This window comes from Xenopus laevis, chromosome 3S (assembly GCF_017654675.1).
Source record: "Xenopus laevis strain J_2021 chromosome 3S, Xenopus_laevis_v10.1, whole genome shotgun sequence".
NCBI classification, from domain to species: Eukaryota; Metazoa; Chordata; class Amphibia; order Anura; family Pipidae; genus Xenopus; species Xenopus laevis.
The window spans coordinates 53,070,037-53,089,440 of NC_054376.1; the positions used below are offsets into that span (position 1 = coordinate 53,070,037).

The 19,404-nt window shown below is 34.4% G+C and overlaps 1 protein-coding gene across 3 annotated transcripts in view; it reads left to right on the forward strand.

Annotated features, from left to right (window-relative positions):
• The window catches only part of LOC108712323 (protein unc-13 homolog C-like), a 253,359-nt gene that overhangs the window by 112,818 nt on the left and 121,137 nt on the right, over positions 1-19,404 (forward strand). For all 3 annotated transcript variants that reach the window (XM_041588308.1, XM_041588310.1, XM_041588309.1), the window contains exons 12-17: positions 2,224-2,339; positions 3,378-3,541; positions 10,727-10,877; positions 14,004-14,072; positions 16,104-16,193; positions 16,433-16,561. In XM_041588308.1, coding sequence (XP_041444242.1) covers positions 2,224-2,339; positions 3,378-3,541; positions 10,727-10,877; positions 14,004-14,072; positions 16,104-16,193; positions 16,433-16,561 — 719 coding nt within the window. The remainder of the gene's footprint in view (positions 1-2,223; positions 2,340-3,377; positions 3,542-10,726; positions 10,878-14,003; positions 14,073-16,103; positions 16,194-16,432; positions 16,562-19,404) is intronic.

Here is a 19,404-nt window from a genome sequence, read left to right on the forward strand (position 1 = left end):
AAAGAGGTTATAGTCACAGGAAAATATATAAATAAATCAATAATCATTCCAAAAATACACCTGGGACACCTAGGGGCAGATTTATCAAAGGTCAAGTTGAATTTTCGAATGAGAAAAATTCAAATTTCCAGCAATTTTTTATGTACTTCGACTAGGAAATAGTCCAAATTCGATTTGAATTTGAAAAAAACCCCCAAAATTCTAATATCGAAATGTATCATGTACTGTCTCTAAAACCTGCCGAATTGCTATTTTAGCCTATGGGGGACCTCTTAGAACCTATTTGGAGTCAATTGTGGACTTCAAATCGAATTCGATTGAATGCGATATTTTTTCGAATTTGGCAGAATACGTACCTATTCGATCGAAAACTGACCTATACGACCAAAAAAAAAATTGACTTAATTTCGGTTGGTCTTTTTGAATTCAAATTTCGAAGTGTTTTTTCAATTTGAAATTCGACCCTTGATAAATATGCCCCCTAGTATATATACACTGTCATTCTCTTTTTCAAATCTTACCCTAACTGTCATTCAGGTTGAGCCCCAACTTTCACTGCTCCAAGCCCCACACTGGGGTGAAGGCAGAACCACATTTTTTTAAGCAATTTTGTAAGAACTTGAATAACTATTTCTCTAGCCCATTTAAAGACTTCAAAAGAAACTGATCTATACAGAAGGTATTAATCCCAACATTTGGCAGAAATGTAAAAACATAAACCACCAGAAATGTAGATATAAAAGTATTTTTTTGCAAGATAGTGTCCCTTTTAGACAAGCATACTTTTTGAGAAACTTTGAATCTAATTCGATCGAATGTGCTGTTACTTTGATTCGTATTAGATCGAAAATGGAACTTTGATTTTTTTTATAAATTTCAATTGGTCTTTTTTAATTTGAATTTCGTAGTTATGGGAGTTCAAAAAAACTCCTATTATTTCAAAATCCGACCCTTAATAAATCTGCCCCTTAGGGGTCCGTTTACTAAAGTGCGGTAAATCTGACTAAGTTTCCGCTTGTTATCGCTGAGAATATTTTTCCGCCACAATATTCGCAGCGACTAAGTCAGGAGTCATTGCGATCACTTGCGGTAACTACGTTAACGAACCAGCCTACGTTAGCGGAAATTTTGCAAGTTGCGAAATTTCTGGCGACAAATTACGTTTTCATGAATATTTATGCTATAAAATAGTCCTGTTTTATGGCGGTTATTATGGCAATTTTTACTGTGACATTTATGGCCAGAAATACATCTTCAAAACTTTATTGATGATTATATCATCCAACAACATTACCAGAGTAACACCAATCAAACATGTATGCATCATATAAACCCTTCTGCCAATAGAATCATATAAACAAGAAATCATACCGGAAGAGGAACGCTCTGTGGTGCTCGCTGGAATAACCGCGGACTAGTGCAGTTTTCTGCTGATAGGAGCACTGGCCCGGGGTTTCAGGAAAGTAAATACATCCATTTGGGGGTGCGTAACATTTGCCATCCCCAAGTGCTAAACAACTTTCCTTCTCCTTTTAAGGTCTTCATGTGAATCTTGTTTTTCATGACTAATTTATGTAAAAAATAGTCACACATCCCCAAAAAAATGTTTTGTTAAGCTGTTTGCCGTTCTTTGTCGGTTTTTATAAAAAGTTTAAAAACAGATTTTATAAAGAATAGATTGTATTTGTTTGTAGCTAAAAGCTTTATCTATGTACAGCTTTCTTTAAAGGTTGAATGTTCGTGTCTTTCCTTTCTGTGCTTTATGAAATAATGACATAGAGAGTATATTTTTATCAGCTCTAATAGTTCAACCAAAGCTGAATCAGCACATGCTGGAAATATAATTGTTTCTAACTACGAAAAGAAGCAGGTTGACTAGTTGCTGGAGCTGAATTTCTTTGCTGTCATAACCCGCTATGCCAAATACATGCAGAGAGCAAAAGAGTAACACATTCCGAGAGGAAATAAAAAATATGTATACACTCTCAATTAGAGCTGCTCAGCTATTAGAACAAGCTCTTGCATTCTAATTAGAACAAAGATTTCTCTATCTCTGGTGTAGCAAGCGTGATTATATGAGGCTTAGCTAATGTAAAGCACTCGAACAATAGGAGCTGACATCTGTTTTCAGCTGTTGGATCTGGCTTTATTTGAAACCATGGAAATGTTTGTGGTCTTGAAAGATACATTTATAACATTGCTGTGACTGACATTGTATTTCAGAAAAAAGGACAGATAAATCAGCTGTCTCAGGTGCAATAAGGCTGAAAATAAATGTTGAGATCAAAGGAGAAGAGAATGTGCCCCCTTACCATGTGCAGTACACATGTTTACATGAGGTAAGTATAATTCCATGGAAGCTTTTGCAACATGTCCTAAAACATAGCGAAGGAGCAATTTTGTGCTGTGTAAAAGGGTCTGTTTACCTTTAAATTTACTTGATGATGTAGAGAGTGATATTCTGAGACAATTTGCAATTGGTAGTTAAAAGTTGGAAAGAGTCAGAAGAAAAAGGCAAATAATTTCAAAACTATAAAAACAAAACATTAAGGCCGGTTACAAAGTTGCTTAGAATTAGCCATTTCATAACATACTAAAAGTTAATCGTTCGATTTGAAGGATTTAATCGTTCGATCGTAGGATTAGCGCTAAATCGTTCGACTTCGATATTCGAAGTCGAACGATTTTAGTTCCTAGTCGAATATCGAGGGTTAATTAACCCTCGATATTCGACCCTTAGTAAATCTGCCCCATAATATTCGCAATTTGCAATTTTTGCCATATTTAAAAAAGCTCTTATAGAGATTCACAGTGTGACAAAAAAATTGCAATTCTGTTTGCACTCTTTTATTCAGCTTTATAAATGTAACCGTGTGCAGGTCAAATATATTCACTGTGCAAACCAATCTGCCCTGCACAAAGTTTATAAATGAACCCGAGTGATTCAAATACTTTCAATAACTACTTTAGAAGGAAAGATTATTTAGTTAGTAAGACAGCATCCATAACTAGCTAAAAACTACAGCCAATCAAACAATCTTTCCCAGATTTCTACCTGTATGCACCAACAGGGCATTATGTAAACCCTCTGTTTGTATAAGTGTAGAATTCAAAACTACAACATTCCATTAGTTATTTATTTTATGTGTGTATTTTGAGGTTTATTTTATGAATATTTTTAGTTTATCTTCAGTACTACGCAACTAATATCAATATTTCTTCAGTGTTATCTGCCTCAATATTTTTTTTTTTCATTTGTGGAAGTTGGAACCTGTGGGGGTAAAATTTGAATAGTAACAAAGTAAATGTACATTTAAAAAGTATCACTCATAGATCTAGTGTTCTCCCTTATGATCTAAAACATTATTTACCTACAGAACTTATTTCACCACCTGACAGAAGTTCAGAATAACGGCATTATTAAGATTCCTGAGGTGAAGGGAGATGAAGCCTGGAAGGTTTACTTTGATGATGCTGCACAAGAAATAGCAGATGAATTTGCCATGCGCTATGGAATCGAGTCAATTTATCAAGCTATGACGTAAGTACACTATGTGACATCAATTAAAATGAAAGACCTACAAACCTACCTATGAAAAATAAATAAAGAGTAAAATCAAGGGGGTTATTTATCAAAATCACTATTTTCGAAAAACTACTCCGACAAAATCCGCACTGTCTTTTCCCCCATTTATCAATATTTTCACAAAAATGTCTTGTGCAGGAAAATACTTGATAAAATCATAAAAAAATCTGAATCGTACGTTTTTGGGTTTTTTCCACCAAAAACTGTGACAATCCAAAAACTGTGACTTTTTGGGATTGTCACCTGAAAACCATGAACTCTTCAGATTATTATTAATTAACTAAACCCAGTGCAGATCAAGATCTTCCAATTGTGTAAATAAGACATCTGCCATTGACTTCTACATGAACGTGGCAGGAGTACTTTTTTATTCTGACTTTTAACACCAACGTGGTGTAATAAATCATGAAAAATTCAAGTTTTTTCTACAAAAAAATTGTGTTTTCCCCTTTAAAAGTCCAACCAAAAAAAAATCAGACTTTAATAAATAACCCCCTAAGTCTCTTCATAACAAATTAATCATTATATGTTATGCTTTAAATATTAATAAAACAGCAGTTTTTATTACAGCTATTATTTATTCGTTTATAGATTTTATGAATGTACTGTAGTACTGCATATTGCACATTGCAGGACTTTGTAGGTCAATTCCCACTGCAACGTCTTTCAATTGTTCCAAATGAAAGAAGAAAATATTTTTTAAAATTGTTTGAAAAATGTTTTATACTTGGAAGGTGAACAATAACAGATCAGTTAATGTTAATTTGATTTTTTTCAGGATACAATTCTGAAATATAGCACTTGGAAAGGCAGATTTATCACAGTTTTAATTTTATTCCTACCTACTCAGAAGCCATGTTCCAATATTGGAATTGACTATTTACAGGCAAAACCATGGCAAAATATACATCTGTTTCGTATGTTAAACCTCTTCATTTCACTAACAATAAGATTTACAGAGGACAAACAGCAATTTTTGGGAACAAAAGGACAGAATTTGTATGTAAAATCCAGGAAAACGTTACTTGAAATCTGGGATATTAACCCATTGAAATAAATTCTAAATTGGTGGGGCCACAAATAATAAATGTAAAATGCGGGAAACTCAAAATCAGGATACTTAGGGGCACATTTACAAAGCTCGAGTGAAGGATTCGAATTAAAAAAACTTCGAATTTCGACTACGATTCGAACTAAAAATCGTTCGACTATTCGACCATTCGATAGTCGAAGTACTGTCTCTTTAAGAAAAACTTCGACCCCCTACTTCGGCAGCTAAAAGCTACCGAAGTCAATGTTAGCCTATGGGGAAGGTCCCCATAGGCTTGCCTGAGATTTTTTGATCGAAGGATATTCCTTCGATCGTTGTATTAAAATCCTTCGAATCGTTCGATTTGAAGGATTTAATTGTTCGAACGAACGAATAATCCTTCGATCGTTCGATCGCAGGATTTGCGCTAAATCGTTCGACTTCGATATTCGAAGTCGAACGATTTTAGTTCCTAGTCGAATATCGAGGGTTAATTAACCCTCGATATTCGACCCTTCATACATCTGCCCCCAAAAATCGAGGTTTCACTGTACTAATTTAATTTGACTTGAGCATATATAAATTTCACAGAAGATGAACTCTGCAACTCTCCTGACTTTGGTAATATTTTATGTTTTATTATGATGAAGTAAAATACTACATACTACATTTCTGGAGCTCTTGCTATTCTTTAGTTGACTTTAGGGAGACTAGGTAAAGTTCTAGGACAAGGCAGGTTTGTTCTAACGAAATTCCACCATCTGTTGCTGCTCTCTCGCCTGATTAGGCCACACCAGTCCGACCAATGTAATATGCAAAATGGAAGTAGGATGGAGCACACAAATTCAGCAGCTTTTACTGCAAAAGATTTATTAAGCACAACATGTTTCAGATCTTCATGGATCCTTTTTCAAGTGTGGCAGTAAAAGCTGCTGAATTTGTGTGCTCCATACTACTTCCATTGAGCTGGGACAAACTCCCAGCTCAACCCATTAAATAACACATAGGGGCACATTTACTTAGCTCGAGTGAAGGAATAGAATAAAAAAATACTTCGAATTTTTAATGTTTTTTTTGGCTACTTCGACCATCGAATTGGCTACTTCGACTACGACTTTGGATCGAACGATTCGAACTAAAAATCGTTCGACTATTCGACCACTCGATAGTCGAAGCACTGTCTCTTTAAAAAAAACTTTGACCAACTACTTTGCCACCTAAAACCTACCGAGCATCAATGGGAAGGTCCCCATAGGCTTTCTAACAAATTTCTGATCGAAGGAAAATCGTTCGATTGATGGATTAAAATCCTTTGAATAGTTTGATTCAAAGGAATTAGGGGCACATTTACTTTGCTCGAGTGAAGGAATAGAATAAAAAAAACTTCGACCTTTGACTACGACATTGACTTCAAATGGAACGATTCAAACTAAAAATTGTTTGATCGAACTAATTGCGGTAAATCCTTCAACTTCGATATTCGAAGTCGAAGGATTTACATTCGGCAGTCGAATATCGAGGGTTAATTAACCCTCGATATTCGACCATATGTAAATCTGCCCCTTAATCGTTCAATCAAACGATTTTTTCCTATGACTGTTCGAACAAACGAATAGCGGTAAATCCTTCGTCTTCGATATTCAAAGTCAAAGGATTTTACTTCGATGGTCGAATATTAGTAAATGTGCCCCATAGTGACATCTGGTTATCTGTGTCCCACACCAGCAAGTGTCATCAAAGACAGTTTCTTGCAAATGATACAAAAAGTCATACTTCTTCTGTGCATTGCTAGTTATGACCAACATTGCACATTGCACTCTACTAGTGATGGACACAGTAGTATATCTGTCAGAACCACTAGTCATACCATCGCAGGAACCTTTGTGGAAAAAGCATAATGTACTTTAAAATTTGGTGTTAGTTTTTAAAGAATCATAGTCAATTAATGCAAGAATAAGAAGTCATTTGTGGTATTGCTGCAACTCTTACATTGTTGGCCTTTGTATTTGTATCGATTTCTACACTTTCTGTCTTTTTTTCTGTCTGTGGTGGTGGGGCTTATTGTTTTATTTGCATCACTTGAATGTCCATTTTTTGTGCCAGCTTAACAGTTAAGCATCTCCGTTAAACAACATTTTTTAAATATTATGTTAAAAACTGGAGTTGAATTAGACACCGTGCTCTACACAGTGTTTTACACCATTTTTCACACACAAACTTCCTAGCGGCCTATATTTTTCCCATTGACTTCAATGCATTATGACAGGTCTGAGTTGGTATGACCTAATAGTGGTGTTAGTCTGGTGTCAAGGAAAATACACAATTTTATAAATAATCTGATTAGAACTTTAATGGATGACTTCCATAATCTCAATGGTGTAAACTTGTAGTTTAGGGTTATTTGTGAGTTTTACAAATCATGCCAATTTTTACAAAGTATTTTAGGCATGGAAAATTTTATACAGCTTTTTAATTACATTCCATAATGCACCACAGACTTGCTTGGGTAAGTTTAATAAATGTAAAATAGTAAAATAATGGCACTGACAAGTCTTAATAGAATAACCTCCAAAATTATATGGTTAACTGATTAAGATCTATGGGTGCACTTGATGTTATGTAATACAGGTGTGGGACCCCTTATCCAGAAACCTGGTATCCAGAAAGGCCATATACCATTGAGTGCGTAACAAGCAAGTAATTATTGTTTTCTATTTCATAATAAAACTGTACCTTGTACTTGATATTAATGAAGCTGCATAAATACATATGGGTTACAAAACAATCCTATTGTGTTGGTATGGTATGGAGATCTAGAGTATTGAAATGTCCCTTATCCAGAAAGCCCCAGTTCCCACATATTTCAGATAACAGATTCTATACCTGTATTATATCATACCTGTATGTGGCTGGTGGCTCATAGGCAAACAAAACATATGAGATACCAGTATCAAGTCAATGGATAAATAGTGGAGTGATAGCTGGAGTGTAATTGTTGTCCTTTTTCTTTTTCTAAGCATATCAGGCTGTAGCATTTAGATTAAATCTTATAACATGAAAATGCATTTAAGGGAAAGTATAAACATTACCTACAGCAATCAAGCTATAATTACAATGATTAAAAGCATGGAGTGAGGCTGTATGGATAAATGTAAAGTAATTCAGTATAACCAAGCACACTTGACATAACACATCTTTATAAATCTGTTTGCTTTCATAAAACCTGGATGAGCTGTGTTCATGATACTGACTAATAATAACACTATAAACTTGAAAAAACAGCAAGGTTTTTTTTTGTTCTTCTCCATATGGCATATTAAAGAATAATGAAGAGTGGTTTCTGATTTTACCTCACTATATTCTAGCCAAATGCCTTTAGGGAACTGTATACAAAATACACCCAAGAAATTCTAATTGTAGCAGTCTGACTTGGTGTTGTTTGCTCCTCTAAGAAGTAATTTAATAGAATGAATTTGATGCTGTTGCAAGTGAAGTTTATGTAAAAGGTTACTGGGAGATTGAATTGACCTAATTTGATTGATTTTTTTCTTTATTGCTTTTAGAGGTTAATAGTAGAATTTAATAAAATAAGAAATGCTTGCCATGGTCTGGAAACCAATAATAACCAAGCAGGTGTTTGTTTGCAATCAGGAGACCAGTAAATGCTACTTGCATGACTAGACATAGCAAAGTGTGTAGCTTTTATTACCTTATTCCTAAAGCAGTTACTCAACACATTTCAGTATTTCACTAGTGAACCTGTGCTTTATCAAAAATTCACAAAGCAGCAAAAAATTTGCCAAATGCATTAAAGTCTAAAAGCAACATATTCTTTTGACATGCAACAATTGTTTCACCCATTGGAGTCCATACACACCTTTTTTTACTGCAAAACCGTGCAAAAAAATTTTGCTCATCAATACACTTCATCCACTTTACCACTTTAGCCCTTGACTAAAATTAAAAGCAATTAGTGCAACCGTTTTTCCTATATATGATTTTTCCTGTGTGGTCTTGTTCATGCACCTGTTACATAAGAGCGGCTATAGCTATGGGAGAGGTACTTTGGTAAACTGTAGCACTACCTGGGGCATAAGAGTAGGGATGGGCGAATCTGAGCTGTTTCATTTCCACAAAAATTTGCCGCCGGCGAATTGTCGCCGACTCCCATTAAAGTCTATGGGCGTCAAAAAAAATTTGTTGCACGGCAAAAAATTTTTGACGCTCGTCTTTTTTTTTTTGACGCACGCCGCCATACAAATCTATGGGCATCATTTCCACGGCAAAACAAGGTGAAAAAAAATCATCCATCCCTATATAAGTGCACTTGGGGAAGGGACATTGAACTGTGTGGTCATTAGCCCCTTCAGTTGCAATTGGGACTGTGATACTAAAAGAACTGTGTTAAATAGACAGTCAGAGTAATATCTACTAGTGAGTTAGATAAGTCCCAACATGTCCCCAAGTGCAGAAAAGCATTATGTATTAGACTGCCCATTTCTTTCAATACATATCTATATAAAGTTTATATTTGTTTTACTGCAATTGTGTTCATTGTTAGTGATGGGCGAATTTGCTAACAATGTGTTCATTGTTAGTGATGGGCGAATTTGCGCCTCAAAAAAACGGGCACCGGCATCAAAAACGAGATGCCAGCACCTTTTCGTGAATTTTTCGCCGTTTCGCGAATTTCACGCGAAATTCGCAAATTTTTCGGCAAAGCGAAACGGCGAAAAATTCACGAAAAGGTACTGGCATCTCGTTTTTGATGCCTGTGCCCGTTTTTTTGACGCCGGCGTCAGTTTTTTAAAAGAAATAAAAATTTTGCTGCGAATTTTTGCCGCAAAATTTTGCGGGCATTCTGCGAATTTATTCGCTGGCGGGAAATCACGCAAATTCGCAATAAATTCGCCCATCACTATTCATTGTTCCTGGTGGAATTTCCCTGAGGTAAATCCTGCTGAAAAAAGCCGAATCCTGGCCGAATCCCGAACTGAATCCTGGATTTGGTGCATCCTTCTTTTAATCTCATAATTATGACTTTAAAGAGTCAAAATTATAAGTTTTAATCTCATAATTATGACTTTTAAACTCAATGTTAAAAGTCATAATTTTGATTTTTTAAAGTCATAATTATGAGATTATAAATCATAATTATGATTTTTTAAATTAATTATGACTTTAATCATTCGATCAAAGATTTTTCCTTTGATCGTTTGATCGAACGATTTTTCCTTTGATCGTTTGATTGAAGTATTTGCGGTAAATCCTTCGACTTCGATATTCGAATCTGCTTCAAAATCCACAAACAAATTTAATCCAATAAGAAAAATTAGCAATCAATTCTTAATTGTTTGCTTTTAAAAGTATCATACATTTGCTCAATGAAAATCAGTACAAATCTGATTAAGATAAAGTGTTTAGTAACTCACTTTTATCTTTCTAACATCAGTTCCCTAAGAAGAGATTTTACACAACTTGATTATGGCAAATTACCATGAAGTCTATATTTTGTAGATGAATTCAATGTGTCCCATTGGAGATTATTAAGAGAATGATTGTATATATCTGTAATTGTGTTAGAGGCTAAGGGGGTGATGCAATCAAATGCTGCACTGGCACTACGGCTAGAAATCAGCTTTCTCTTAATTAGTTTGACTGCATGTTTTTTAATCTATTTAAGTGATCATCTAATTTGTTGGTGTAAATGTATATACAGTATGAATTACATTTAAGTATGTTAGAATGGTATCCCAATATTAAACAGCAGAAATGCATTGATTGCTAAAAGATGTTGAAGTTTTGCAACATGCCTTCAACCACATAATTTTACCTGAATGTTTCAAACTAATGAGTTCTTTATGAAGGAAATACCTGTATATTGTCCTTGCTATTGTTGTTGTTGATCATGTAGTCATATACCAAGTTACAGAAGTATGTTGGCAATGACACACTATAGCACCCATAAATATTACCTTAAAAAACAAAATCTATTATTAATAAACCAATGTCGATATAAAGTGTACCGTTTTTAGAGATAAGACATTATAAAATGAATATGGCTAATGGATATAATATGATTATCACTGTTTTGTATGTTTTTACTATAGGCACTTTTCCTGCCTGTCTTCCAAGTACATGTGTCCTGGTGTTCCTGCTGTCATGAGTACCTTACTAGCAAATATCAATGCTTTTTATGCTCACACAACAGCTACAACAAATGTTTCTGCTTCTGATCGTTTTGCTGCAACAAATTTTGGAGTAAGTTGCATTTTATCATTTGGATTATGTTACACATTTATTAAAAACATGGTATGATGGCAATATATATTTTATTACAAAGTTGTGGACTTGTGTGTGTGTGTGTGTGTGTGTGTATATATATATATATATATATATATATATATATATATATATATACAGGTATGGGACCTGTTATCCAGAATGCTTGGGACCTGGGGTCTTCCAGATAACAAATCTTTCCATAATCATACCTTAAGTCTTCTAGAAAATCATATAAACATTAAATAAACCCAATAGGCTGGTTCTGATTCCAATAAGGATCTATTAAGTTAAGATTAGCAATCTTAAATTAGGATCAAATACAAGGTACTGATTTATTATTACAGAGAAAAAGAATAATTTTTGAAAATTTGGATTATTTGGATAAAATGTAGTCTATGAGAGATGGCCATTCTGTAATTCTGCGCTTTCTAGATAATGGGTTTCCAGATAACTGATCCATACATGAATATATGTGTGTGTATATATATATATATATATATATATATATATATATATATATATATATATATATATACACACACAGTATATATTTAAAAAATGCATGGGCAAACCGTCACTACCACTAATTACCTAGAATGTTTAATGCTGAGCTAATTCTATCCTTGCACAAACTGTCATGTTTCAGAGCCTGAGGCCCTAGAAGATAAAAAGGCTACCTAATATTGAAAGATGCTGACACAGGAATAAGAGAATACAACTGTTTAGTATTCACAATACTGGCTCCCTGGGCAACTGCTTGACATTTTGAAAACTGCCATTAATTAAAGGATAGATTCCTATGTTTAACTTTTTTTTTTTTTATGTGTTACATTTTTTACAATTCTGAAAGCAAAAGATGTATTATCTGTCAAAAACTGATATCTACATGATTTCTAGTTTATATTTTAATATTTATGATAACTTAATTTGAAAATATTTAGCCAAATTTAGATATATCTTTAGCCTGAAATGTCTTCATCCACCAAGTAAACTTTGTAGTTTTCTAATACTTCCATTAAAAATGAATACATAAAATCCACTGAGCTTGCTGAGTTCCTCAAAAATTAAAGCAAAGTAGTGAACATTCTGACTTTTAGAAAGCTCTTCAAAACATGTATTTCCTTAGCTATATCACACTGAAAATTGCAAGTTTTAAACGTTGGCTTGCACCATCAGTAAAATGTTTCAAGATATCCACAAAACTGCACAGTTGTATCTGTCAAGTTTAACCATCACCAAGCCAACTGTGCTTTTTTCTATACACTGTGCCATGTAACTATTTATGCTTGGGGTTACAGTGTATGAACTTTATTTGAGCTAGTTTCATAATAAATCTTTTATCAGGTTTCTGCTCTACATAATATTTGTGTATTTTGAAATTATGTATTGGCATCGTAGCAAGAACTACTTGAGATAATAAAAAGTTACTGATATTAAAAATAAAATGATTGTAAGTTTCAGATACTTAGGGGGTTATTTACTAAACTCTGAATATAAAAATCATGAAAAATGTGTGATTTTTTCTTATAAAATCAAATTTTTTAAACCCAGAGAATGGAAAAGTCTGAATCAGAAATTCCGGCATCTCAGACCTGTCGAGGTTGCATATAAGTCAATGGGAGACGTCCCAATGATTTTTTGATGTGTGCTGGGTTTCGTGCAATACCCCAAAGTTTTCAGAGTTTTCAGGCAAAAATCTGAGTTTTCGGGTGAAAAATCCCAAAAATCGTTAAAATCTGATTTTTTTTTCTGCAAAGCAAATTTTCGGTAAAAAAACCCGAACGGAGTTTGTAGCTGAAAATATTGAGATAAATTAGGACTTTGATAAATACCCCCTTAAATTATTCCTTAGGCATTTTCTAGTATACAGGTTTAAAGGACATGTAAAGCCCCCTACAAAAAGAAAATGTAATCAGTGAAGAGACTCTTTGAAATCTTTAAATTCCTGCCACTCCAATTGTGCAATGGTTATTAGTAAGGTTGCAGCATCCCCCTAATTGTTCTTTTCCTCTAACCCACTCAGCCTTCTTCTTCAGGAATTTACTTTGGCTGTTGGCTACTGAGCATGCTCAGTTCTTCTCAACTCAGATTACTAAACACACCTTCCAGTCTATCAGCCAACTAAGTGATGGCATTGCTGGTTCCCATAGAAACTCTTCTCTAGCTGCCTATTCTGAGTTCTTAATCCTAGCAGAATGTAAAGTAAACACTGTATGTGTAAGCCTGCATTCTTGCTTGCATAAACTTTACAGCATACTGTGTGTGTGCTGTCTGCAGATGTTACTGATGTGTCAGAGGGAAAATGGCTGCTGGGTGAAAGCTGCTATTTGTTTACATGGGCTTTATATAGGATATATATGCAGTACAAATTATGCAGTTTGGGTGGGGAAGATGTGCCCAACCTACTGTATATACTGTAAATGATGTGCACTGAACCCACCAGTGCCCTAAAGTGGTTCACAGCCAGTTAATATTGATTTACATCAATAATGATTTAAAATGCACTTTGCTTTTTTATTTTTTCCTAGTGATAATCCATTATTAAATCCTTATTGAGTTCCAGTATAGTAGGGAGACGGTCTGGGCTGTTTTTTTCACAATGTCCCGTCAGCTCAGTCCGACCCTGCTCTTGGTTGGATAGATGAAACCTTAACAAACAGGCAAACAAATTGTGATAACTTTAGTCACATTAAAGTTTCCAACCACCATGTATAATATGTTATCCATATCCATCCATCACTAAAATAGATTACAGTATTTTTCAACCCCCCCCATTTCCCACAAAGTTACTAATATTAATAATTTCATTTTAATGTAAAAAAAAAATGAAATGTATGAACGGGGAACTTTGACCTGTATATACTTTATTTGTAAACATATAAAATGTTTGTCTCCCAAATATAATAATTTAAAGTGCATCATTTCAGGTAATTGTACTTCTAGTGATGTTACCATAAGTATATTAAATAAAAAAAATATTACTTATACTGATGTTTATTTCTGGTAAAATTTCTACTTATCTGTTGTTATCAAAGGATTTATGGTGAATTACATCATGCATTATTAAGTATACTATTAATTGATGCTTATATGCTTTTGTAGAGAGAACGATTTATAAAGTTGTTGGATCAGCTGCACAACTCCTTAAGAATTGATCTATCAAAGTACAGGGTAAGTAAAGATCACATGAAAAACCATCATGCCACGATCATGTCATTATTTATGTATTTACTTAATTTGTTATAGAACTAAAGCTATTAGTTAGGACGGTTATAGTATAATATACATTAATAAACAGTTCTGTGAAAATAAAAGAGCACTACTGCAAGAGGCACAACCCAATGCTAAGAGCAGGGAGAGCATTCCTATGATGTGTAGCAGTTCTGGGGATACAGTATATTCTAGTCATTCCAGTTTCCTCGTGTGTATAGTAGTTATAAGAGAAGCTTAAAGAATAGTTTCTAAGAACTTAGTGGATGCTTTGGTAGTACAGGTATTAAGGTTCACAGCCTGTCTACTCATCTGCCTTCTCTCCTTATGTACTGCTGGTTCTTCCATAATTGCAACATCATGAGGGGGTTGCTCCCTTCATCATAGTGCCTGATGCATTAAAATGAATGTAATTGCAAGTGTTTGGTAGCAATTCGATTAATTCCTCTCCGAGATAAACTTATATTTGCATACAATTTCTGTTCACGCAAGTCTACTGTGCCTTGTAACGCAACCCAACCCTGGAATTACTGTAATGCTCAAGGGCAACTCTGGAATTACTATAATGCTCAGGATGGCAGCGTACACTTGTGTATGACAAGGCAGGACAAATGCAAAAATCGCGTTAGAATGCAAGAAACTCCAATTAATTGTGTAAAGCTGTATTAATAAATAACCTCTGAATTATGCTTAAAAGTATGCTTACACCAAATGTGTGAGATACACTGTATATACAGTAATATTTACTAGGCATGATCATAGCTTAAGTTACAAAAACTGGAACCTACTGCAAAACAATTTGGCTTCTGTACGTTTCAAATAATATGTTATGTTTTGCAGCAGAGAAAGATAGATTTATACATGTAAAAATACAAAATGCAACCACATTATATTACACTGGGAAATGACATTTTAGTGACATTTACAAATGGAAATGTATACTTGTAAATATTAATAAAAAGATATAAAGGTTTCTGAAATGTCAGGAATTCAGGAAATGGCTGCACTGGAAAGTGTCAGTTACTATTGTACAATGGATTGTTGTGTTACACACACATTTTTAATGAATTATTATGCTGTTGTCAGACACTGATATTCACTTCGTACAGTACAACAGTTCAACTAAAACAGACGATTTAACATATTCTAGATAATATATATATATATATATATATATATATATATATATATATATATATATATATATATATATATATATATATATGTGGAGTTCAGCAGCAGCTGGTGTTGGAGATTTAAAATGGTGCAGTCACAGAAGTACAGTAGAAAAGTGTGTAAACCCAACTTTTATCATAATGTTATCAAATATATTTGATTAGTAAGAATGCTGGGATGGGTTAGTAGAAAAGCTTACCAAAAGCAATAAATACTTGACTCAAATAGTGTTCATTTATAGCTTCTATGAAACAAGAAAATATTATCTTATATTCTCTTGGTCAGTGTTGGACAGGGGGCTGCTGCCTTGCGATGCACCCCGGGCCCCCCACCCCAACAGCAAACCTCCCTCCAGCCCCCTGTGCCTACCTTCTCCTTCTTGCGGTTACACCGGGGGCCAGGGAGGGAGGTCAGAAGCTGCGCTGTCGCAGCAACAGTTTCATGCAGGGAGACGGTCTGGGCTGTTTTTTTCTCAGTGCCCCGTCAGCTCAGTCCGAGCCTGCTCTTGGTTGGATACATGAAACCTTAACAAACAGGCAAACAAATTGTAAAAAATATAGGCACTTTAAAGTTCCCAACACCATGTGTAATATGTTATCCATATCCATTCATCACTAAAATAGATGACAGTATTCTTCCAACTCCCCACTATTTCCCACAAAGTTAGTAGTATTAATAATGTGGAATGTGTCAGCAGTATATAAATAAGTTATAAAAATAATAATGTCTTGAGATACAGCTTTCTGCAAAATGGTGCTTAAATCATAGCGTTTAGCCATTTTATATAATATGATATGTCAATCTTTTTTGTAATAGGATAATTTTCCTGCTACTAATCCGGAAAGGCTGCAGGACTTGAAATCAACAGTGGATCTTCTAACAAGCATCACATTTTTCCGTATGAAGGTATTCTATAATGTCCTCTTTTAAAAACTAGCATTCTATATACTCATACACCTCTTTTTATGTTTGCTGTAACCTTTTCATTAAAGGAGAATGTGCATAAATTCTGTGACATGATACTATGTCGCCACACACGGGCTACAGTATATGAACATTTCTAAATGACCCTCTGTTATGTAATTATTAATGCAAATTCTAAATAAAAGTTGAAATCCAAATCTAAAATTTACATTGTCTTGTAGGTTCTTGAACTTCAGAGTCCCCCAAGAGCCAGCGCAGTAGTAAAAGATTGTGTGCGCGCATGCTTAGACTCTACCTACAAGTACATTTTTGTCAACTGCCATGATCTGTACTCGCAGCTAATAGACCAGGTAAGATCTCAGTATACTTTTATTTATAATCACTGTGCCAAATGTAATGCAATGTATTGAAAATCCAGGTAAATTCACAGAATTTTTCTATTGCCAGGCCAATTGTGGATAAAAAAATGTACACAAAATTTATGAAGCAAGATTTTTAAGTTAAAACTCTACAATAGACTTATTCTATATTAAAATAATCCAATTTTTAAAAAAAAAAGTTTTCCCTTTTCTCCATAATAATAACAGTACTTGATCCTAACTGAGATATAATTAATCCTTTTTGGAGCAAAACCATCATATAGGGTTTATTTAATGTTTATGTGATTTTTAGTAGACTTAAGGTATGAAGATCCAAATTATGGAAAGTAATCTGGAAAACACGAGATCCCAAGCATTCTGGATTACAGGTTCCATAACTGTATATATATTTCTATTGCAATTTTCCTTGAGCACCCACTGCAGACAGAATAAACACACTCAGCAATTTAGTCATTTATTATATCCATCAGGAGAACAGCTAATTTTCATCACAGCTAAATGTCCAGTCTGTGCCCTTTTGGTATTCTCTTAGTTGATTATATCAAATTAAATATCATGAAATACCAATCCTGCCACACGACAAACATGTGTTTCCTTTGCAAATGTTAATCTAAGCAATTTCGCACTGTAGCAGTGATGTTGAAAGGCAGTACAAAATATTAGGTTAGCAATGACAGTTCTCTGCAAACACTTGATATAAAACATGTAATCTATATTAATCTATATCTTAATCTACATAATAACTTTGACCTAGTTGTGAGCTATTCAGATTTATAGAATATTTGATATTGTTTTTATAGTCACCCTGCAAACATATAGTAAATTGGCAAACTTATAGAAACTTTAGACAAAAGTGAAAGGTCTTGACATCCCCATGTAGAAGGAAGGTAAATGGAAAGCAGCACCAGTAACTAATTAATCAATTGGAGCCTGTCGGCTTCTGCTACAGACATAATATAGTGAATAAAGTACCCCCTCTTTAAAATATAAGGATATTATTAGTTACCGAGGAGTTTCATGACCATATTAAAACACGAGGCCGAAGGCCGAGTGTTTTTATACAGGTCATGGAACTCCGAGGTAACTTCTAATATCCTCATATTTTACAACTGGGGGTACTTTATTTATTATAATACACAAATTTTAGTGAGTCATGTGACAGAAATGACATCACTACTCACCGTTTATAACTGATGACATCACTACTCACCGTTTATAAGGATATAATTTACAGGATATTCATGGCTTTTGTGCATTATATTGATATACAACCACAGCTTGTGAAGCTAATTAAAATATGTTAATTGAGCGTATCTTTGCTATCAGTAGTAAGCAAAATATGCTGTTTCACTGTAAAGAGCTTGGCAGTGTTTGGTTTTGTTGGTGGGTTGAGCTGCTATTGAGGCTGAGCAGGTGGGAGAGCTTGTCAGAGTGGGGAATTCCCCTATCTGTAGTGTTGGCTGGTATCTCTTTGGGTAAGGGTTCCAGGAGGTAAGGGTTTGAGTCTGGCCACTTTCATTCCTACTTGCCCATCCAAGTGCAGCAGCATTTGCACCTGCCAGTAACCCTTGTCAACCAATTGGAAGTTTTGCTTTCATTGTTCTACCTGCAGATGGATGGAAAAATCGAATTGGATGCTGTAGGTTTGTGCTCATGTGCAAATTTGCCCAGTGTTTATAAATGAGCCCCAACTGTGTATGGGCTATATTTTAGTTCCAGTAGTGAATGGTTGTAAAAAGAATTAACCTTCTGTAAGAGCCTTGTACAGCTTGACCATGGGCTCTTCTTATAGAACCAAACTATAATCAGACACTACAAAGAAAGGTACAGTCTACACATCTACACCTATTGTTGTGTTGACTTATAGGTAAAATGACATTGCACATGAATTCTGTATTCAATTAAACTACATTTGAGAATTTACACTAGAACAGTGTCAACCACCATTGCTTTTCATAACCACTGATTTGGACAGCACATAGATGCCAAGGATACGTATGAGACCTTATTTGTTTTTTTGTCTAACTGGTAAGAAAGAATGAAGTTCTTGTGACTGAAATTGTATAACTGAAAAGCTCTAATTGGATTCTATACATTTGCTTTTTGCGTGAGTGGAGAAAAAAATGCTACCATAATGCTACCATTGCAAAGGCTGGTGCGGAATATAGGGTTCCCATGGAAACCGTGAGAAAATAAAAAGGCTTATTTGTTTTACTTTAAGGTATATAGAAGTATACACTGATTAAATTGCATCTTCAATATCAACCGCTCTTTGATAACAAAACAGAAATGCGGGCAGGGACTGAGTGATCCAATTTCAATTTACCCCTCCCTGATTAAGTTTGTGCTTAATGTATGGCTACAATAGTCCTTGAGTTTGGCTCATGAAAGTAGACAAATTCTGCATTAAAGATACATGTCTATAGCTTTTCTCAAATAAAAATAATTAAATAGTAATTCATCCTTTTTTTCTTTTTCCTCATCACTTCTTTGTTTGTCCCTGCATTCACTTTATATTTTTGCGTCCCATGTTCAGTCATATTTAAAGTTGCCTTATGCTTTGTATAAAATCTAATGAACACCACATTAATAAAACTTTTGAAAATAATAAGTTGAAGAGGTTGTAGAAGTAAAGAAATACAGTTATTTCAAAGATTTCCATAATATCACTGCATTTTAAGAAGACGGTGTCTAAAATGAGATTTGAGATTGAGAGTGATGCTGTATTTTCAGAAGACCTTGTGGTTTACAGAGGAACAGTAATAAACATTGGTGTCTCCCTGTGAACATTAAATAAATGTCTGTGCTTTTAA